Here is a 22360-nt window from a genome sequence, read left to right as displayed (position 1 = left end):
ACTTGCTGTTGCCAAGTATATTTATGAGTGACAAAGGGCAATTTCAAATTCATTCAGCTGAAGTTAAATTTTAAGTGTGTAAACTGTTAGTAATTTCATGTTTTTGACATGAATTTTTATTAACTTTGAGCTAAGTTTTAAGTGGGGCCTATACATTATTAATGATGGTTTAATGGTGGAATTAATTTAGCTCAAAGTGTACTTTATTGTCAAATATTCACTTAGTCAAATCCATGAAGAGAAGTGAATGAAAATTGGCTCTAAAGTGGGTATCATGACAATGAAAAATAAAGAAAATAAAGTTTAGTACCATATTGGATATTTGAGAAATGTTAGTATGGTATATAAGTAACAAACTTCTTATGAGCTTTGGGCCCCAAAAGTGATACCTATTTTGTGGATAAAGGTTACTATACAACTTAACTCACACACGCGCGCCGTCCAGCTTGGCTCGGCTCGGCCGACGTCCACTGTTCCAGAAGCAATCGGTGGAGGACGAATTGATCTTAAGAAGATAGTGTCCAACACTAGACTCGATTATTCAGAAATCTATATTCTGTAATCTGTAAGTTATTTATATTATTTTGATCGAATTTATTGTGACTCTTTGGAATCAGATTGTTACCGCCAACATAAACAGGCAGAGCTCGAGCAAGGAAAGTGCAAGCTTGAGATTTCGTCATAAACGGACGCTTGGTATTGCACCAGATCAGGGTAGTATAACATAAAGATATATGCATTAATAGAAGAAAATATTCAACACTAAAATTTATTATGAGCAGTTGTAGTATTACATGTTGTTCAGTAAGACATTACTGAACTCAATACATCTGAATGCTGCATCTCATATTGCAACGCCAAAGAAAGAGCCAAAAAATGAGAACTTTTATCTCAATTTAGATCTCATCCTATCCCCATATTTGGATTCCTTCTATCATTTCTATGCATAAAACAAAAAGAATATTCTCATACGTTTAGGTAAAATGGTCGTTGCTTGCTAAAGCAAACAGTTTTCAAACAGGTGCTTCCCGCAGTCATGAGAATTACTCTTATCATTGAATGCAAAAACTTGCCAAATCCTCCATGCAAAAACTCGTCACACTTCTTCTGAATTTCTAATGTCCACCTAAATTCTTAAATTCAGACCACCTAGAGATTTACAATGAATATTTACTGCTCAGATGACCCATTATACTGGCAGGTAATTTCTTCTGACCTTGTATAAGAAGGGTGTTCTCAATATAGAACCATCATTGTGTATTTTTGGCGACTAAATTACATGTGAATTCAGTCACATGTAAAAGCACGACTTCCATCCTCGTCCTTGATGTCATCATCATCATCGCCAGTGTCTTGACCAGCACCTTGAATGACCTCATCATCAAGTCCTGCAAGAAGAAGAAAAAAAGTCTCAGCTTTCCATTCCATCATTCTGACAATGATTAGATCAACATCACGACAGAAATGAAGAAAGTATACACCTGCAATGAAGGCTTCAACTTCCTCATCATTTAGATTTATGGGAGATATTCCCTCAACAACTGGCTGATTAAGGTCCATCCAGTTGGATGGTTCAGCGGCACCAGAGAGCATCGCACTTTTCTCCACAACCCAGTCATCAACAGTGCTGGTGTTGTCGATAGAAATTGGATCGAATCCATTGATCTTCAATTGTTGCCTGTGTATATCATCAATAAGCTAGCCAGATTACTTCCCATATCATAGACTTGAGTGGTGTGTCATTGCAAGAAGAAAACATTGAACACTTCTATGTCTTAGGATCAATATGCTTACTTTTGCTGCAGTCTCAAGTTATATTGGACAAAGGTGAGATCATAGATTCTCTGATGTTCCAAGAAGTTCATTCTCTGATTATGTATTTGCTCGAAAGGAATGCGAGTCCGATCACATCCCTTGGCGCTGCAAGCTTGACTAAGGATGCGAATGGCCAAACGTGACAGGTTTGGGCAAGCTCCTCCATATGTGTACCACCAATCAGCTGCAGCAAGCATTAATTGAAGGTAAAAATTAAGAACAAAAAATGGTTATGTTGCTATACTAGGCACAGGAGAAAAGGATTCCATTTGATTAGAATGCATTTCCTCACCAGGAAGTAAACTGCGCCTTGCTCTGATAGCCATCTTCCTTCGAAAGTCTCCAGCTCCTTCACTTCTATACAAATTTAGCTCCTTCTGAATTTTATCTTGGATTTTCACCTCAGGGACTAATCTTTCTATACAATCCAGCATCCCCGATGTGATCTCGTTTGATATCTCTCCTCGAATGCTTTCGAAGAAGTGAGGATTAAGGAAGAAACCTGCTGCATGAAGGGGACGAGGCAATTGTCTCTCCCACCTCCAATCAATAATCTGCCAATACGGCAGGTAATCAGACTTCTTCACCAACTCTTTCTTTATTGCTTCTTTGGCTTGATGTATACCCACATAGATGTAGCCCATTGCTGGTCTCTTATTGCTACAGACTAATTTAAGAAGCCTCACAAGTGGTTCTGTCATACGGACAATTGCAGAACAAGAAGACCAGAATGTTGAACTACCAATTAGATTACTCACTGCGATTCCTCCAGGCTTCTTTGATAATTGGCAATCCACCCACTCTTCAGATGTGACCATACCGCTCAACTCCTCTTTCAAACTAGTCATGTTCTTTAATGTAATGAAGTTCATGGCAGCACGCGTCTCTGCAGGGAGTAACAAATCCTTCCCATGTGTATACTTTTTCATCATATTCAACACATATGCATTGTTGTAGATAAATCCTGTGATGCTTTTCGCATTCTCAATGATCTCATTTATAGCATCCATCTTCCCGAAATCTTCTAGCATTGCATCTATGCACTGAAAGGCACATGGCGACCAGAACAAGGTAGGAAAGGTCTCAGTCATCCTTTTGCCTGCCAGATTATGATTTTTCGAATTGCTAGTGATTACTTGAACTACATTCTTCTCATCAACTTCCTCCACGACGTGCTTAAGCAACTCATAGAGAGTGTCGGGCGAAGTGATAATATGTGTTGCATCAACTGTCTTCACAAACGTCGTCCCTTCAGGACAATACACCAGAAAATTTATCAGGGTCTTACCATTCTCAGTAGTCCATTCGTCGGCCAACACAGAACATCCAGTCCGGTTCCACGATGTCTTGTAGAAATCCAGTTGCACACTCACTTCTTCCATTGACCTTTTCAAGATCCAACCACGGAAGTCATGATACGAGAATGACTCGAGCCCTGATCCTGCCGAAGCAATGGCATCTAGCATTGGCTGGAAATACACAGACTTCACTGCTTCCAGAGGCACTCCAGTCTCATAGAAGAATCTACCAATTGCCATATATACCTGATCCTTATCAACAACTGCTCCTGAATTAAACTTCGCAGGCGCTCCAATATCTCCGGCAATTGCAATAGATGGAAGAGGTGGAGGATGAGAAGATTGTCTTGCCCTCTTCTTCCTCCCCTTCTCTTGAGTCTTCGCAGCCCCCTCCTCCTTCACTTCCACCTGAACAGCACCCAAATCGAGCATTTCATTGAAAGGGATCATCTGAAGCGCGCCATCAAGCTCCAAGCCTTCTGCTTGACTAGTACAAGGGTTAAGCTTCTTCATTTCTTCCGCAAGCTTAAGTTTCTTCTTCTTCCTCACTGCCGCGCCTTCTAAGCTCTGCTGCATAGCCATTTGCACCTCAGGTGGAACTTTCGAGCAGCAGGAGGCATTGCCCTTGTGCCGCGCAAGATGCTCCTTGATCCGATGGATACCGCCGCCAAGGAAAAGTTTCAAGCAATACACACATTTCAGCTTAGTTCGGCCGCCTGACCGGATCATCAAGCAATGCTTCCATGCAGGATCATGCTTCTGCGTACCAATCGGCAGTACGATCTCCGAAGGAGACGCCATTCAGCTAATTGCTTTAAATACCAATAACTTCCAATGCTCGATCAAATATGTTGCACTAAAGTGACTAAATATTTCTACCCGCAGCGAGAGCTACAATTCCATAACAGATAGCCCAACACATGATGAGACGCAAGGCTGCAGCAATTCACAGACACTCAACCATATTACCGGAAATGGAAAGTTACTCAGTGGGGCCCACTTCGGACACGTGCCAATCTCCATGCTACGATGTTTGCTGAACCGAGCCCAACACGTAGTCGGAAAAAGCGAATGAAGCGAAAAGAAAAAAGAAGGAATATATTTATTTTTTTGACTTACTTGGCTTTTTAATTTTCTGGGGACGAAACGGAGGACGTGTAAACCTCTCTCCCACTTCGATGGCTTTTTATTTTTCGCCTCCGGAGAAACCAAAGAGGCGAGGAGCGGTCCGGTTTGGTATTTATAGCCTCGGGTACTGATTTGGGTTTGACCGGCTCGACCGGTTACGGATCGGATCGAACTGATTCGTGCCCCTTCCTCGCTCGCGGTCGACCGGGTCCATCCGGTCAGCCCGCGGGTTCGAGGCCCGGGATTACCGGTTGCTCTGGTTCGGCCAATGCCCTCCGCTCCGGCTCAGGCCGGTCGCGGCGAGCCGCTGTTTATTCTCCGTCTCCGGTTTTTTTTTCCCACCTCTTTCTACACCTCGAAGAAAAGAAGGCGCTTTCCTTTTGCTTCCTCGCCTGTTTGGGTTTGGTGTAGTTATCGAGTTAGGGTTAGGGTTTGGAATTAGGGTTGCGATTCCTTTGTTCATCTTCGTTTCTGAGCTTGGGACGAGGAATGACAACCTTGGGATCTTCTATCGTCTTCGATTTTTGTGGTGATTGCTGTATGTATTCCTTTAATTTCCTCTTTGCTCTTCTATACTCGTAGTTGTTCAAGAAGAATTGAATGAAAGTTGCGGTAGTCAGTTGACCCTTATTTTGAGGAGACGGGTGAGATAAAGGGGGTTATCCGCAGGTAGGAAGTCATACAGGTTAATTTTTGCAGACTTGTCTGTTTGGGATTTGAGCTCCGTAGGATGTATTTTGCAATCTGGAATAGATACGTTTAATACTCGCTTACATTAGAAATCTTTGCATAAGAATGGTGAGACCAAAAAAGATCTAAGACTAGTATTGTTTCAGTGCAATGCGTGGAATGTGCTTCACCTCATACGAAGTGTCTCGCAGCATAGTAGGCATTGGCTTATGAATTTAGAAGCAACACAGTCTCGATGAGTTATTGAGCTTAGATGTCATAGCATCATAAGATGCAGGCAATCTGGTATTTGCTTTTCCTTTATGCAATGCAGTTGATCAATGCGACTGCAAGTTTGACATAGTGCTTAGCCTTTCTAGAGAACTGGATCCATGGATTTCCATAGTATCGGACAATTGTTTTATCTGTCAATGCTTGTCTGCATGAAATTCCCATCGGAAATGCGTGCAAATTGTATGTCTCACTGGTCTACCGATAAGATTGTTTTTCTCATCAAATAGGTATTGGCGTATATCTGGTTTTGTCCATTTGATGGTTTTCAAGGAGTGTCAATTGTTGAACTGAATCTTCAGAGACCATATCATCTTGAATTCTTGATGGTTATGGGTCCAAAATTTATCATTTAATTTGATCAAATTATGTTTCTAATGAAACAAGGTTGAAAGTGGTGGTTATTGGGAATTCTTTGTCGTCAGTGTCTTCTCTTTGTCCATTTTTTTCCTTTAGATAACTATGCTTTTCTCTGACATGTATTTTGCTATCCATTGTATAATATCTTGGTGGCTTGCCTGCAATCATACACCTGGCTTTGTAACCTCTATCTCACAGGGAAAATTAGGGATATCATATTGATTTATGATTTATCACACTACTTGAGTTGTCTTTCTTATCATCTCAAGAAGAATAACTTTTTAATATCCCAAACCTAATGTACCATTTCTGCTTCATGAACTCTTTTGGATTTCTTGAATGTTTAAATCTTTAAGTTATTGGAAACTCCTGTCATTCTGCAGGAATGACTAGCATATCCTTAGGAAGCTTGTTGAGAATGTGTACCACGATAGTTTGCCATTAGTTTGTCTGGTGCACTTTTAGAATTGAGATTATTACATGTTATTTCCATTTTTAATTGCTCATTTCATGCTGAAATGTTAGAAACAACCACTTTGGTGCTATCTTTAATTGCTTGTTTCATAGTAGTATGTAAGGAAGAACCTGCTTTTCATTTGAAACTACAGTGAAGGCATATGTTAGTCATTTTTATAAGATATATTATAAACTGGAAATCGAATGTGAAACGGACACCCAAGATTTGGTATTTTTATGTTCTCCTAAATCATAGTTTTGCTTTACTAATTGGTGACTCGATAATGACTTTCAAGTAATTGTATCTAATCATGGTCTTTGTTTGATAATATTTGCAGGAAAGTTATTTTCTCTGTACTTATGGCCATTCAAAATAAGCTGAAAACTGTGGAACTGGGAATGTCAGATCCTAGAAATCGTGTTCAGTAGCTTGTCTATGTACTTTGTAATAATGGTATGCTATGTTTCTGGCTGATGCAGTTCCAGTATTTGTTCCAATTGAATTGACCAATTTTGTTACGAGAATCTAGTGAATGTTTGTCTGTAATTACAGCCGAAGCCAAGCCATAGAGTTCTGTTTTACTGTTAATAGTCCCTTTCACTTCTCTCTATTGTATTACATTGACAATCACTAATTAATGTGCTTGGTCTGGTTAAAATTTTGAGAGTATGAATTCTACTCTTCTGTTTAATTATATTGCCTAATAACTTCCTTTATTTGGTGATTGCTATCCAGATGTTACTTACTCTGATCAGTAGTTCATTGTCCACCGTGGAATGCTGTAGCAAGGAAAATAATTGTAGAATAAAGAAAAGACCTGATACATGATTTGAGTACCTTTAACTTTCCTTATTCTCATTGGCAGATATGCAAAATTCTAAATTTCAATCAATAAGGATATTTTGGGTATATATGGTACCTTAATCAGAAACAACCATAACAGGTGTTCAGCATGTGATTAGTTTCAAATAAGGGCGCTGATGTCCATCCAAAATGGACATTGAAGACTATTTATAGCAGTGTGCTTAAAAGGTGCTAAGCATAGCAAGAGTATTATGTGATGTTCTCTCGAAATTTTAGTTGAAATCGAAGTGTCATGACTGTTTAAGAGCGTTAGCAATGTAGTAGCAAAGACTGACTCTAAAGACATTGTAATATTTTGGTCAGACTCGATCTTATCCATTACTAGACAAGCTTCATGCTTATCTAATATTAGATTGATAAAGGTAAACAACGACACATCTTTGATTTTATCCATTGCTTTCGAAATATCTAAGAAAAATATTTGTTAAAGTAACTTAGTAGCTAAGTTTTTTTTCTATATAAAAAGTTTGAACCCACTATTTGTATTTTATTTAAAATTTGAGTAAATAAAAAAGAGCGAGACTTCATTAAGATAGCTCTTTTCTCAGTGTTAGTAAAAGTTTTTTCTCTTATTTACTTCTATATTGATTTTAGTTCGAGATTTACTTTATCTTGCGAAAAAGTTCGAGTGCCGTGCGAACTTGCTAAAATGCTTAAAAACGTTAAGTTCATGATAATTCGTTGTTAAGTAGAGTACAATCACATGCTCGGCAGGGTTATTAACCTTGCAAGAAAAATATTAGGCAGATACGAAGCCAAGGGCATCATAGAACTTGAAATGCATGTACATCTCATCATACTTTAAAAGGAACTTTTACAAGATCACTATCCCAATTGTAAAAAAAGAAAAAGGTAATACAGGTACATGAATGTGTACTCAGCTGTAGCTTCGGCAAAAAAAAATGGAAGGGCTTCAATGGTGAATTACTCTGTACATCCACTTGAGGCGAGAAATATTCTCTTAATATCATGCACCCTACCCTAGAGTCCCAATTCCTTCTTCAGTTTAGCAAGAGCAGCTTCAATTTCGTCAATGCTATCCTCGATGCTGCTCCCTTTCTTCCCCTCGTCTCCAAGGTTATCTCTTTTCTGCTTCTCCTCAGACTTTGTGTACGGCTTTTCCTTTGAAGACTCATCAGTAGCTCTCTCTTGTTCAAAATTCAAATCATTGATGTTCAGCTCCTTCTCTAGAAACTCAACAAACTCCTCACCAATATCCTTACATGCGAAAGCAAATGATAATTCTAAATTAGTATGTTTTCCCGTAGATATATGTACAGCTCACCATAGTCCGTATACGGTATTGGATAAAAATCCAAAGTTTTAAAGTCAACGTATCAAGTCACCCTCTAGTGCATTTGGTCAGATTCCAATTAGCCATAAAAACAACCCCAAGCAGAGGTCTAGAGATGAGGGGATTTTTACAAACTTTGTTCCTCAACAAGGAAAACTATTATTTTTGTGACTCGAAGCTTGAAGCAATCTATGCCAGTGCATAGGGAAAATCATAACTGTCATACTAAGTGCCACTCTATTAGGTAGAATACCGAGGTTTGACAAAAATATTACTCTCTTCGCACAAAGAAATTAGAAAGTTAAAAAACTTACAGCCAACTCTTCCCACAGGCTTTTAGGTTTCTCTTGTGAATTTACACCTCCCTCCCAGTTCTGATATTCTGCTTGGAGATCTCGAAACAAGTCCGCTGCAAAATCAACATTTTAGTAGCTTCATTATAGGTAGAAAGCATGGTTTACTTGAACTACAGAGACAAAATTGTTGGTGATATGGTGACCCAGAAGAGCAAAGCTACCTATTGATATCTGAATATCTCTGATAAAGTTACCTGCAGAATAAATGGGGTTATATAAGGTCTTCAATAGGAATGGTCTATCCATAGTATTGGGTTAACTAATGATCACACTTTGTATAGTTGAATGACAAAAACAGAGACGCAGTTTATGATATTGTGCAGGCACAGGATTTTAAAAGACCCAAAATCCATGAATAACTCAGTTTCTGAAACCATCAATTTATCTTTGAATGTGACAACTAGCATGTACTTTATTAATAGCAGAGAATACTTTGGAAATGTAAGATCCATACCAAATCCATAGAATTCCTCTTCTGGCGCACTTGATGTCTTCTTATTGGAAGCTCCTGAAAAACCTGAATTATTCTTTGCATATTTGAATTGTGATTCTGAATTCATTAAGGTATTATATGCATGCTTGATCCGCATGAATTTCTCTTGAGCATTCACCTGTCAGATATTAAGCAAAACTAGTGAACAAAACGTCACTGCCATAATATTTAGACACCATTTAGAAATATACTTCATAGGGCTTTCCAGCCAGTCAGAAATTTATCATGAAATAAGAAGATAAGCCAGAATTAGAATTAGAAAAATCAAGCGTAAGAAGAAGAGTAATGAGTGGAAGCTTGCAGTTTTACAACTTCACGAAGATGAAGAGCTACTACAACAGGACAGACCACAAAGTTCTGCTGATCATACAAATTTCTCAATGACATTTGCCAAGCTATAAGCATAACTGTGAAACATTGCACTCTTATTAAGTCTTATTCAGTGAAGTGCTTGAAAACATCGTATAACATAACAAATGATAACTCCTAAGCCAGGGAAATAAAAGCTGCTCACTATCCTAGAGCTGAAGATTACTAGGGGTAATTTTTCAAGGAGTAGACGTATAATTAAATGTCTCCTTGCTTTATCTTGATACTATTACTAAACGAATATCAATATGTTGAAGTTGGACTATGGAACTATCTGATCTGTTTGTTATCTGTTAAGTTTTGCCCTCAAGCTTCGAACTTCCCATAGACCAACAAAACATACTACTTTGCTAACCCTTTTCTGACCTTAATTGTTCGGTAAGATTAAGTATGCACAGGGCAGATTTACTTTAAAGCTGTAATAGTTTTCCTGTGCTATCTTCAACCATACTTTTAAATACTACAGCCACAAACGAATCTTGAATATGCACTTTGGTACTGTAATAATTATAGATCCTAGATTCAGCTTTATTTTCACATGACACAATCAGAGAAGTAAAATTGTTTCTTCCGTAAGTTTGTATAGCATTTTCTGTTATTGCACCCTTATCCTTCATCTGTGAAAAGTATTACAATATTATGTTTCCTACTCATTTATTAAGATTCGTATCAGGACTCTCAACTCGATTATGTAGTATCTAGCTGTCATTGAATGTTCTGTTTGCACATAGGAGATCCTCGCTAAATAGATGTAATAAGATGTCCAACACAAGCATCACAGAAAAATTCAGTCTTTAGTATATATGCAAACTAACATGATATTAAAGTATAATTATCTCCCAGGAGCGTATTTCGCTCAAGCAATTCGACAAACATTACAGATGCAAGAAAGAATGACAACCTCCTTGTTGACATCTGGGTGGTATTTGAGTGCGAGCTTCCTGTAAGCCTTCTTGATCTCCTCGGGCGTCGCGGAGGGGGAGACGCCCAAGGCCTCGTAGGGAGACTCTCTTCTGCTCGCCCTCGGCCTCAGGTGGGTGGCGGCGCGGCCCCACCGTTTCTTGGGCCCCCATCGCACCGGGCTCTTCGCCGGGGGGTTGAAGAAGGACACGTGGGGATGGAGGGAGGGAGCTGGGGGAGGCGGGGAGAGGGGTGGGCGGTGGAGTCGAGGTGTCTGGGACGACGAGGCATGGAGGAGACGGAGGAGGAAGAGGGTCATAGGCTCATAGCAATGGATGAGCCATGCGATAAGATGAGATGTGATGTGAAAAATGGCTATCTTGGATGCTTGGATTCCATTCCAACCGCATGTCTTGAGAAGATGACATGTCATAGGTCACTGGAGAGATCCAGTGGTGAATAAGAATGACATTAATGATGGATAACTTTTTGGAGAATAAATCCATTGCTTGAAGGAAGATGAAAGAGGACAATTCTTTTAATCAATATGTCAATTTAAAAGGAGAAAAATCTTGACAACAACTTTAGAAGATTTCTTAATCTATTTGGAGATCAAACTTATACTTTGCGCCTTGTTCTCCTAATAATAAAAACACTCTCGTAACTAAGGTAAGTCTATATTTATAGATCTCATTCTCCTGAGGTTCTCCGTTAGACCGTTAGTATAGCAGGAGTCTCATGTACTAGAAAGGGCTCATAAGGATAGTATTTAAGAGGGCCAACTTAGTCCTCCCTCACTTTTCTCGTTGAAGACTTCAATAGAGATCTGAGACTAAAAGAATTGTAATCATCTGGATAGTAGTCGAAAATAATTGAGAGAGTTTATCGATGCCAAGAATGTTGGACTGATATTTGAAGTCAAACACCAGTTCGACGAAGCAGAGATACTCCAAAAGAAACAAATCTGATAATCATTCATGCAACATCAACTGCACTTTCGTAACACCCAGTTTACTCAGCATACATCAATCTGACATCTCTAACCAGATCCTGGAACTTCATTACTCGTAATAGCGGCAAGGTGCAGTCTGACTGCTGCTGTACAAGCTTCTACAAACATCTTGAGATATTTCTACGTGAAGATTAAACAGAAGTAAGCAGTTCTTTATTGTAGTTCTGGTTAAGAGAGTAATCCAAATTACAAATGAAGCACTGGCTGCACTGCAGAAAGTAATATCTGTGAGGGCTTGAGAACACAAAATGAACATGTAGGGAAATAGTCGGTCACCTTATTCGAGACCGAGGTGGGGAGTAAGTCAAGCAAAAGGGGCAAGAATATTACCCTGGATACTCTTAACCAACCACAAACACCACCAACCCTGCCCCTGCAAGCTTAGGAAGCAGCGGCTTCAGCTTGCCCACCAGGATTTTGGCGATTGCCTTGTAGGCAACATGAAATCTGAGATCTACAAAAGATACAATTGGATTCTGCGAGTGATCATTAAACTGACAAATATTGCCAGGTTCAAGAAATTGAATTATTGTAAAAGAGAATGAATATTGAGCATATTGAAACTCTCTTAGTTCTTACTTCTTTATTGCAGAAAAGTTTGTTACACAGAAACAAACCATGAAATAGCATTTTCCTGCATACCATCCCTAATGTTCAGCAAATCAGCATAGCTACCATAATTCAACATGTAGGATGCCCAATTTTTGTACATTCAGCCAGCCTAATGAGAGTTCCACCTTAATTTTCCTGAAACCTATCTAGTAGAAGATTAGAGATAGAAAGACTTAACTACCATAAGAGGTGTTGAAAACTAACAAACAAATTGCCGAGCCAAATCCAACTTTAAAACATACTTATAAAATTATTATTAGATCTGTTGCAGTCAGATGATTTTGGGGGCAATTTTAGATTAGGTATGACGTATTCTCAGAAATGAAAACATTTAATGTAAGAAACCTTATGCTTCACTTGGCTAAAAGTAAAAAACCAGTATTGTGGGAAATCAAATTAACATGAGCAGTAGCTTTTAGGCTGTGTGCATTAGTAGCTCATTCAACATGAATATTGTTCTTGCCAATTTAGTGATTCATGATATAATCTCCTAATAATCACACTTTGATGACACATATCTACTTTGACAACTTCCTTCTACAAATCAATCTAATCATCCAGCCATCTATGGAGTAAACAGGGTCCTCAATGAGTTCAGCTTGCACAACAAACTATCTTCATTGTTTTTTCAATATAATAATCCAAACATTATCAAAATTATCAGAACTCTTCTGCAAACCAAGTTTTATTGCAGGTGCAAAGACCAAAAAACATCAGGACCACATTGCAAACCAGAATTCCGAATAGGGAGAAAAAAATATAGCATAATAGGTAAGTGGCAAGACAAGATAATTTTCGGATTGCAATGTGGTCATGGCTTTTGGTTTTTGCACTTGCAATAAAATTAGGTCTGCAGATAAGTTTGAGTAAACTTGATAATATTTGAGCTTATTTTGTTGAAAGCATAGTGTCTAGAAGAGGGACCAAATAGATAAAGAGAGCATCATATCTTTCAAGCTCTTCCAAATGAGAACAAGAGTCAGAAGCCAACATAATTTCTTACCTGGCCAACTCTCTTATATCAGGAATACCATCAACTTTATGAGAGGTTGGGTGAAAGTAATTCTGCAGGTTATCTGGTCACAAAAGGCAGTACTGGTGTTATATCCTTATATACATGAATCAGGGACCGGGAGCTCTCATGGTACTATAAACTAGAAAGACTATATTCTGATTTGCCAAAACTTATTGCACATTAGAAACAAATAAAACGAGAGCAGATGAAATGTGAAGTTCCAACTGATCTAATGAAAGTGTTCATGCCTTATATGCCCTATCTTATGTTGTTGCATCAATATTGTACTTTCAGAATGCAAGAAAAGTGCTGAGTAAATTATCTGCATAAGCCCTTGATGTCAACTGAAAAGAGAATATTACAGAATATAAGCAGTAACGTACCTGCCTTCTGCCGCTTTGTCAGCAAAGGAGACAGTATGATTTGAGAATTATAGCTCCATATTATTTGGAGAAAAAGGAAGATTGGGCTCTTGAAAGTGCATGCACTAAATGCATACATTTTTATAAAATAGGCACAATTTAAATAAGAAATGTGTACAAGCATACACAAGGGCCTATTTTTACTATTTTGAAAATTAAAAGATCTTTTTTTTTTGGTACAAATGCTCCATCATGTAGCTGCTTAGGGTATCTAAATGGTACATACAACAACAGTGCCTTGTGATAGCTATCATTTTTGCAGGATCTTGGCTTACCTCAATGATATAGATACTTGGAGCTAGCAAAAATACAAATTAATCTTTTTAATGTGCAAATTGCTGTAAGGTAAATTCACAGGAGGTTGCACAGGAATATGGAAGTGGTAAATAAATTACGCATCTAAAAGACTAAGCTATCACAACTTATAGTCCAAAGAAATCTAGAATCGAGATGTACTCAGAACTGCTCTTCACCAAAGTAATACAAGTAAGGAATTCACATTTATAACTGAAGCAGGACAATGTAGCAAAATTAACAATTATTCCACATCAGCTGCGACATGAAAAACTAAAGTAGCTAAAGCAATTCAAACCTAGTATAGCAGACTACTCTCTTTGATGTCCTCCTCCAAGCACTCCGTACTGCTGCTGCGGCATACCAAAACCACCATTAATGGCATAGAACGGCATCGGTATCATCATCTGCGGAGCTGATCCATAACACATCGGCGGCGGCGGCGGCGCTGACGACGGCGACACGTCGGCCACCGTCCCCTGCATCCGCTTCCGATACAGACGGTACTTTTGGAGGTGGCTCGCCACGTTCTCCCTCGTGAGCCCCTCCACATTCATCATCTCCATGATCGCCTTGGGCATGGCGTTCTTGATCCCCAAATGGGCCACCACCTCCACGAACCGTTTGTGGAGCTGCGGGGTCCAGACGAGGCGAGGCCGCTTCGAAGGGGCTCGATCGGGGTGGTGGTCATCGTCGACGGAGGTCTCCGCAGGGGAGTCTTCGGAGGGGTCGCCAGAGGAGGGGGAGAAGAGGGTGGATACGGTGGCGCTGGACGCCCGGTGGACCTCGAGGTTCGTCCGTGGGGGCTCCGGCGGGATGCGGAAGGCGGAGGCGAGAACGGGTGGGATAAGAGACTGGGAGAGAGGGGTGAGGTCGTCGGAGCTCGGCAGGCCGATCTCCCACTCGAGGACGTGGCCGTCGTCGCAGTCACCGGCGAAGGCGGAGGCCGTTTCCTCCATGGAGTAGTCTCCGGCGTAGGATTCTTCGCCCATTAGGAATTAGGATCAGGGTTCCTGGATGAGGGAGGGGGGGGGGGGATTACTGTTCGGAACTTGCGATGGAGGAGGGAGGAGAGAGATGAGGCGGTGGTCGATCGGTGGTGGTTAGCGTGCGTGGAGTTTTGGATATTTTGTGGAGGACAAAGTGGGTCCCGCAAAAAGAGAGGCGGAGGGGCTTTTTCAGATATTTTATATATATCCATCCTTGTAGGATAATAAGAGTCGTCGGTAATATCCGAAATTAAATTTCATTTTAATTTTTTTTTCTTCTTTCTTTTTTTTTTTTCTCTTTTTCATTTTTTAATTTTTGTGGGGCCAACAAACCATTCTTAGTTTTGACTCTCTTCTTCTCCTCCTTCTTCTATTTATCCTTTTATTTTGGTTGTTAGTTTTGCAATGGTCGTAATAAGGAGAGTATTTGCTTGGCTATCTAAATAATTCCCTATATTCAGATAGACTGGTGAAGTGTTTGCTGGAGTTTCTAGATTTCCATGCTTCTTTCCTGCTGATTTTGGTATAAATCCGGTTGCTAGCACACTGGATTTGTGAAAGTGGATTGTGAGCAAGTGGGCAAGTGGATCACATTTTATAAATCACACCTTATATTTTATTTTATTTATCATTTATATTCAATGTTTAGTAATTTTGTAACTTAATCCTTCATTTTTTTTTTCTATAATTTTCGTTTAACACCTTGACGTTATTTTAACTAAATAATATCGACTAAATTACTAAAATATCCTTACTATTATTTTTCTTCTCTAAAAAAACATAAGTAATGTAAGTATTTATAAATTATTTTATGTATAAATTAACAAAAAGTGTTAAATAATAATTTTAAAAAAAAAGTAAAAGTTAGATTATAAATACCTCAAAACACCGATGTGAATCACTAAATCGATAAATTATAAGATATAATTTGTAAAGTTGTCTTAAAAATATTAGAATGGAGATCCCCAAAGAACAATATCCATCTATGACCTAAGAAAAGGATCACATAGAGGGCACCAGGGCCTGGACAAATCCAGATGTCCAGAATTGGGCACATTTGTAATACATTTCATGCAGTAATAAGCTGTTCACTTGAGCAATTACACAGAAACATCATTAAGAATGGAGTCAGGAGTTCAAAAGAATCAGATGTAGAGGCATGATATCAGACATGCCAGTCAAGTACAACAGATTCAGGCTTAAATTTTTCTCGCTAGGATCAAACCTTAGTTAGTGTAAGCAGGCCTATATCGTAAGCAGAAATCAAAATTAACAAAGCAATATTGCTGGATATTAGATAATGAACAAATGTGCAACACTAGCAATTATCTAAGAACACACAAAAGTAAATATATATATATGACTCCTAAAGGACAAACATGCAGTTTGCCTATTGCTCATTACAATCAAAGTACTATTTTGAATGGAGATAATGTCTTCCAAGGGAACAACAGAATTCATCACAAAGTTTCGGAAGCAATTTAACTGGATTTGTGACCAGAATAACTATTTAGCTTCCTGAGGCCTTTGAGCAGGAATCATTTATAACTAAGGTTTTACTAGAATGGAGCAGAAAACTATTTTCCTTTCCCTTTCCCTTTTCCCTGTTGCTTTTTTGCTTCTAATTTGGCTTGAATACGAGCAGCAGCAGCAGCCTTTGCTTCCTCTCTCTTCCTCTTCTCTTCCTCTTTATTTGCTGCAGTAATCTCTCTCTGTTTCTTCAGCTCCCTAATTCAATATAGCATTGTCATATAGAAGCTAAAGGCCATGTACATTAAAAAGAATACGATAAGCCACTTTCATGCAGATGAGTCTGACACATGAAATCAAGCAACAATCCTAATCTGGTTGGGAGCTAAATAGTTGACAACGACCTTTTCTCTGAGATCTGTGTACCCATCCTTTATACAACTACAGGCTATATATTATTGGGGGTTATATAAAGGCATGCACCTATAAATTTTAATGCTCGTCAATGAATTCCTTTATAACCTAGTCAAAGCAGAAAGACATCAAGAGAAGGAGCTAAAAAGCTGATATCAAAGACAAAATCAACAGAAAGTCAAGAGTCTTACTCTAATCTGGCCTTTTCATCTGAAACACTACCAACAGTTGCACCTTTCCTAGGCCTGCAAGCCACCATCTCCACCTCAAAGATAAGTGTTGAACTGAAACCCAAAACCTGCTGGTATTAGCCTTTAAAAAGAATAATAAAATTGAAGAAGTATCGAGGAATGAAGGAATACAATTAAAAGACAGATCATCACTTTGGTGGTATATCTGGAGGTGAACCTGCACTTCCATAAGCATACTCTGGCTTGCAAGTAATTTTGGCAATCTCCCCAACCTTCAAGGGTCCAAATTAGCTATAGCATACTTGTGAACATAATCAGCATAAACTAATTAGTCCACACTGTATTTTCTACCTTCATTGTTTTTAATGCAATATCCCAGGCCTTGATAACAGTACCCTTCCCTAGCTCAAATGAGAAAATAGTGTTGTCTTCATGAGTGGTATCAAAAACTTCACCAGTTTCAGCAAGAGTACCTTCATAATGAACTGCCAAGAAGATGGTCGAGGCAAATTGCAACAATGAGTAGAGAAACAACAGTATAAAGCAGGAGGAAAGAATATCATGACATGTAACTAGATCTTTATTGCAATATCCTCGGGGCTATCAGCTAACATTTATCATTAGCAGATCAACTTATAATGCTGTGCACAAATCTTGCACTAACTGAAAGAGAAACAAATGTGCTTATAAAGCTCGTAGATTAAAGGAGCTCATCCAAATCTTAAGCATGCTCATTTTATCAGCATTGTATAGATCATGCTAGTTTCAATCGATCCCAAGTCAGATCGGCCAAAACGGATCGAAATCAACCATATCATGGCCGGCCAAATCGATACCCGATCCATGTTGGGTCAGAATCGGCCATATTGATTGGATCCCACCCGATATGGATGGGATCTATTGTATACGTGTCGGATCCGACGTATCCAACCCGGGCCTATTCCAATCTCTCTCTCTCCCCCCTAGACCAGTGGCACACAAGCAGATCTCAACAACATCCTCTGACGAAGATCCGCAAGCTCGAACTTCGACGGCCTCAGGTTACTATATTTTCTCTTTGTTCTCTCTCCGACACCCATCTCTCTTTCCCTCTCCGATTCCAACAAACGCTCCCTACTCTCTCTCTCTCTCTCTCTCTTCCTCTCTTTCTTTCCTCCACTCTCTTCCTCCCTCTCTCTTTCTCTTCTTATTTTTCTCTCTATCTCTATTAACAAAAAGTGAGATAGAGAGACGAGAGAGTGAAGAGTATGAAGAAAAAAAATCAAAAACCAAGAACTTGTCAATCGACAATAAGAGAGAGAGGAAGAGGGAGAGAGAGAAGAAAGGAGAAAAATTAGGAAAAAAAATCCTTTTGGTAGTAAGAGAGAAAGGAAGAGAGAGAAAGAGAAGAAAGGAAAAAAAATTCCTTTTGGCAGTAAGAGAGAGAGAAAGAAAAAGGAAAGAAAAGGGAGAGATAAAAAAGGAAAAAAATCAGAATTTTTTTTAGTAAGTTAATACATTTTTTTATTTTTAAGTTTCATATGTGAGTAATTATTATTTTCTTATTTTGTTGATACCGCCGATATGCTGATCTATCCCATATTTGTTACGGAACCTTGGTGTAGACAAATATTAAAAATTCTCATGAAAATGAAATCCTAGCTCCGTTGGTATTCGCTGTCTCCACATACTAGGCTCCCAAAATTAAGACAATCATGGTACAAAAACTATTAAAGAATTAAGGGGCTAGAAAAACAAAAACGATGTGAGTATTTGGACTTGAAAAGAACCTAATGGTATTTCGTGTCTCCAATAAACATCAACAATTCAACATGGTTTAAAAACTCCGATAAGTATGGAATATGGATACTATGATCATAGGGAAAATTTTCTGACGAGTGGTTGTAAATTTGTATTTGGATAGCTTATAGCTTCAACTATATGATAGTCCAATTATTCTTCTTATTCTTACATTGTTTTCCCTTATTTGGTTGTCACAAACATGCCCTCGGCAAGAATATAAACTATTGGGTTCCTTGGCTTCGGCGAGAAAGGTGACTAACATCACATCAGCAACAGACAAAAATTATGCAATATTATAGTGGTAACTTATTTGAAAGAACTCCTAGAATATCATAAAAGCCTGAAATAAGTCCACATGCATACTAAACGGAACTCGGAAGTAATAATATTTACGAGTTACATCAAAGAGAATTTCAGAAGGCAGTGATTCCAAATTTGAAGTCTTCTATATTTGGCAATTGACCATGACAATGTTTGGCAAGTTTCAACAAACATTGTCATTTCCTCTTATAGAGTGCCGGTTCCTTTAGTGATTTGATTTTAAGAACTTGTAATATATAGGACAATATAATCTGCAATTAACATTTAACTACTTCCAAGTTCACCATAAGCTCAAAGTCTTAAAAATAAGTGTAACCTGGGTCTTATATATATTGTAATCGCATGTATTCGCTCTGGTTATACAATAATAAGAGAAATAGTGGACCCAAGGAAATCCATGGATCTATACTGACTATACATAGTGATAAACTCTTTTATATTCACATATGCAGTTCTGAATAAGTCTTGAATCAAAATTTACTTATGTTAAATGGTGCCGCTGAAGTTTGATTGTTATTCCTCTTTCACATTGAGATCCCTAACATATATAATACGCATGATGTTAACTTATTAAGTTCCAAGTCACATATGAAACTGAGGCTGCCTACAACTACATTAAGGAAACTCGTGTAATTATTACATGCAACCTTCAATCGGAAGATGGAAATGTTTGGTTGACCAAATTAATAATCTCCTACAGCTTGATGAATAAATCATAATAAAGGTTATCTTTTAGGTCATAACATCCAACAATCTAGCTAAAGGTTCTCTTTTTGCGATAGTTGAGAGGATAAACCCCTACATTTGAATGCATGGGATATACTTGGACCACCTGGGGACATAACCCTGACTTCACTTCTTGGATCTCAGTGAAAGTACATAAGTGCTGCTCCCCTGCTATCCAATGGATCCTATCAAATATTTATTTGTGAAAACTCAATGTTTCTCATTAAAGCTTCTCATAACTGTTCCTTTTCCTTGTTAATCAAGTTGCATAAGTTAAGGTCAATTCAGAAAGAAAAAAAAAAGAAGAAAACCTAAAATCCATTTTACATTTTTACTCGCAAGAAAGTAAGGGGAACAAAAGTTTACTATCAGAGGGGAGCAAAACTTTACAATCAGTTAGTTATCAATGATTAATGTTGGAAAATGCAGATCAGATTAATATTACCAATTTAACATAATTTTCTGCTTTATCTGAAAAAAATTGGATAGTTCTCAATACCATCAACAAGGGAAAGGTTCTCTGACGGAGTAATAGCATCATCTTTTGCTTTCTTGATAACTCTCTTCAGTACGCCTCCATCCCCAGTTAAATCTATGACCTCAGCCATTGATGCCTCTTTCTATATGCTGTCGAAGAGACACCTGAAAAGAGAAAGTAAAAGAAGAAGAAATCCACATGCATAATTGAGCTCACATAGGGCTGGCCTAAAATGGACATACAAAGCATGAAAGTTAATTAGCATTTTCTAGGATTCTGAGATGGACGTGAATAACTGCACTATTCAACTCCAAGGATGCAGAATATAGTTTTCATCTGTCTGTCATTTGTTTCAGACAAGATATCAGAATTTACAAGTAGAAAAAATCCACCGATATGATGTTCCCAACAGGCTAGTCCTTATTATCTCGACCAAGATATCATAATAGAAAATTTTGGTTGGTTCTAATTATAGCTCTAATACAAAGTGAAGATGGAGAAGATTAATTACTTACCAAAACGAAGGATCTAAAGTGGTTAAAAAAAAAACCCGAAGAAATATGTTATGCTACCACATGACTTCTCGATTCTATAGGCAATACAAGCTTTCAGGTGAGAAATTCTATAAAGTTCCCAATAAAAAAAGAGTGAGAACTCAACTTCCAGTTTCTCTACCTATTCACGTCCAATTGTCCACCGGATCAATGCTTTCAACTGGACAATTTGATTTCTGTGTCAATTTCTGTTCAAGACACTAGTTTCATACTTTCATCTTGACTAGGTCTAACAAAATCAACAATCCAGTTGAATTCTATCCAATTCTAAACAAACGAAGCCAATTCCAAACTCCAACTAAATTTGACTTCTATACAGAAGGAATCAACCCCACTCCATTAATATTTGCTTCCAAATCAAAAAAATCACAATCTACGGCATATCTACGAAAATGCAGAATAAAGCACTAATTCCAGAGAAGCAAAAAAGAAAGGACGGAGAGAAGGACGAAGACTAATCACCTGAAGCGCGAAGTACACATTCCAAGACGATCGACTACGAATTTCCGCTGAGACGAGGGCAGTGAAGGAGGCGATGCAGAGGTATAAAAAGATTTACTTTTTTCGGACCCAGACCCTCTATATTCTTCTTAGGGTTAATTGCAGGTCTTTGGTCTTTTAGCTCCATTAAAAAACAGCACTTTTTTGAATAGAGTAACTATCACGGTTTAACAAAGAAAAACCTCAACTAGAGTCGGAGAGCAAAAGCTGCACTATAGATATAAATAATTTTATAAATTAGTATTATTATGAAGTAAAATAATAATTTGCTAATTTTCTTTTCCTTCTCTTCCCTCTCCAAAAATATTTTTTAGTTGTTTGTCAAATAAACTAGTTGAATTGGTAGGTACCTTGCTCATAACCAAGGAGGTTATAAGTTCAACTCCAACCCCAAATAATATTGTGGAGAAATTATTTGGTGGTTTGGTAGTAGCTTGACTCGATTCGATTGATGACTCGACAATGCGATTAGCCTTGAAGAACAGCTCTGGAGTAAGTCTCAACGATATTTTGTTCGAAGCAATTTTTCGACGACGCATATGGCTTGAAGCTTAAACTAGACAGCTAAAAGCTCGGTGAGGCCTAAAGTGCTTCTGTATCTAGGGAAGGTTGGCCCTTTATTCAGCCCATATCTAGCCTTCGGGCTTATAAATGATCCAAAAAAAAATTATTATAAAAAATTATAATAACTTATACTGATATAATTTTTTTATACAAGTATAAATATAGAACTTATTCTACAGTTGAACTCTAATAAGACCCTAGCAAGAAGTCTAGATCTATCATTCTATCAACTATCTTTATGGTCAGTCTGGCAGCTAGATTGAAGGCAACCACTGTGAGTAGTAGTAGATTATATGTTTGTCAAGTCCAATTGTTGCATGAGTAGTCATCAGTTTTTTTATCAAACTAGTAGTCCTGATAAATATTTATTTTATAAATCTGGTATATTTTAAACTCTGAATAGGAGATTATATATTTTTTAAAACTGGCTGAACTAATCAGCAACTTTTAAATATAAGTTGCTGGATAGCGACTTATATAAGAATTTTAAATTCTCTAAACAAAATTGTCTAAGTGCAAGGAAAAGATTTCTATATAAATCGTGAAATTAAAAACGAATTATATAAAATAAATTTTTTCTAAAACTTGGCAAATATTTAGAGAATTAAATTCTTTTATAAGTTGTCGATTCAGTTAGTAATTTTTATTTAAAAGTCCCAAAGGGAATATAAAATCCTATTTCATGATTTCAATACACTATGAATGATTCTGGTACATGAAA

At 38.0% G+C, this 22360-nt stretch overlaps 4 protein-coding genes across 12 annotated transcripts; all 4 read right to left on the bottom strand.

Moving 5' to 3' along the window:
* Positions 1 to 761: 761 nt before the first annotated feature.
* On the bottom strand, positions 762 to 3915 carry LOC140770792 (uncharacterized). Its single transcript, XM_073112066.1, has 4 exons — positions 2108 to 3915; positions 1795 to 1999; positions 1482 to 1678; positions 762 to 1388 (listed from the first exon to the last, which is right to left on the bottom strand). Exons 1-4 carry the CDS (start codon positions 3912 to 3914, stop codon positions 1288 to 1290), a joined length of 2310 nt encoding a protein of 769 aa, XP_072968167.1. The 5' UTR covers position 3915; the 3' UTR covers positions 762 to 1287.
* A 3713-nt stretch (positions 3916 to 7628) lies between these two features.
* Positions 7629 to 10733, bottom strand: LOC140770020 (uncharacterized). Of its 2 annotated transcripts, XM_073110970.1 has the most exons (5): positions 10296 to 10733; positions 8987 to 9143; positions 8694 to 8726; positions 8491 to 8585; positions 7629 to 8100 (listed from the first exon to the last, which is right to left on the bottom strand). In XM_073110970.1, the coding sequence occupies exons 1-5, from the start codon at positions 10725 to 10727 to the stop codon at positions 7864 to 7866; spliced, it is 954 nt and encodes a 317-aa protein (XP_072967071.1). In that variant the 5' UTR covers positions 10728 to 10733; the 3' UTR covers positions 7629 to 7863. The 2 variants fall into 2 exon arrangements, with proteins under 2 accessions (XP_072967071.1, XP_072967072.1); XM_073110971.1 differs by lacking the exon at positions 8694 to 8726.
* A 450-nt stretch (positions 10734 to 11183) lies between these two features.
* On the bottom strand, positions 11184 to 14698 carry LOC140770021 (transcription factor PCL1-like). 8 transcript variants are annotated; one of them, XR_012105982.1, is made up of 4 exons: positions 13948 to 14698; positions 11886 to 12994; positions 11637 to 11760; positions 11184 to 11515 (listed from the first exon to the last, which is right to left on the bottom strand). XR_012105982.1 is itself a non-coding variant. In XM_073110972.1 (2 exons), exon 1 carries the CDS (start codon positions 14639 to 14641, stop codon positions 13961 to 13963), a length of 681 nt encoding a protein of 226 aa, XP_072967073.1. In that variant the 5' UTR covers positions 14642 to 14698; the 3' UTR covers positions 11184 to 12994; positions 13948 to 13960. The 8 variants fall into 8 exon arrangements, 2 of the variants coding, with proteins under 2 accessions (XP_072967073.1, XP_072967075.1); XR_012105979.1 differs by having other exon boundaries at positions 11637 to 12994; XR_012105980.1 differs by having other exon boundaries at positions 11184 to 11760.
* A 1265-nt stretch (positions 14699 to 15963) lies between these two features.
* LOC140771390 (peptidyl-prolyl cis-trans isomerase FKBP20-1) lies at positions 15964 to 21194 on the bottom strand. The gene is made up of 6 exons (XM_073112914.1): positions 21037 to 21194; positions 20042 to 20184; positions 17065 to 17198; positions 16906 to 16985; positions 16714 to 16806; positions 15964 to 16366 (listed from the first exon to the last, which is right to left on the bottom strand). The coding sequence occupies exons 2-6, from the start codon at positions 20148 to 20150 to the stop codon at positions 16216 to 16218; spliced, it is 567 nt and encodes a 188-aa protein (XP_072969015.1). The 5' UTR covers positions 20151 to 20184; positions 21037 to 21194; the 3' UTR covers positions 15964 to 16215.
* Positions 21195 to 22360: the final 1166 nt, after the last annotated feature.

Source organism: Typha angustifolia, chromosome 11 (assembly GCF_048772165.1).
Source record: "Typha angustifolia cultivar Huaian chromosome 11, ASM4877216v1, whole genome shotgun sequence".
Taxonomy (NCBI): Eukaryota; Viridiplantae; Streptophyta; class Magnoliopsida; order Poales; family Typhaceae; genus Typha; species Typha angustifolia.
Note: the sequence above shows the minus strand (reverse complement) of the source record. Positions and strands in the feature narration are given on the sequence as shown.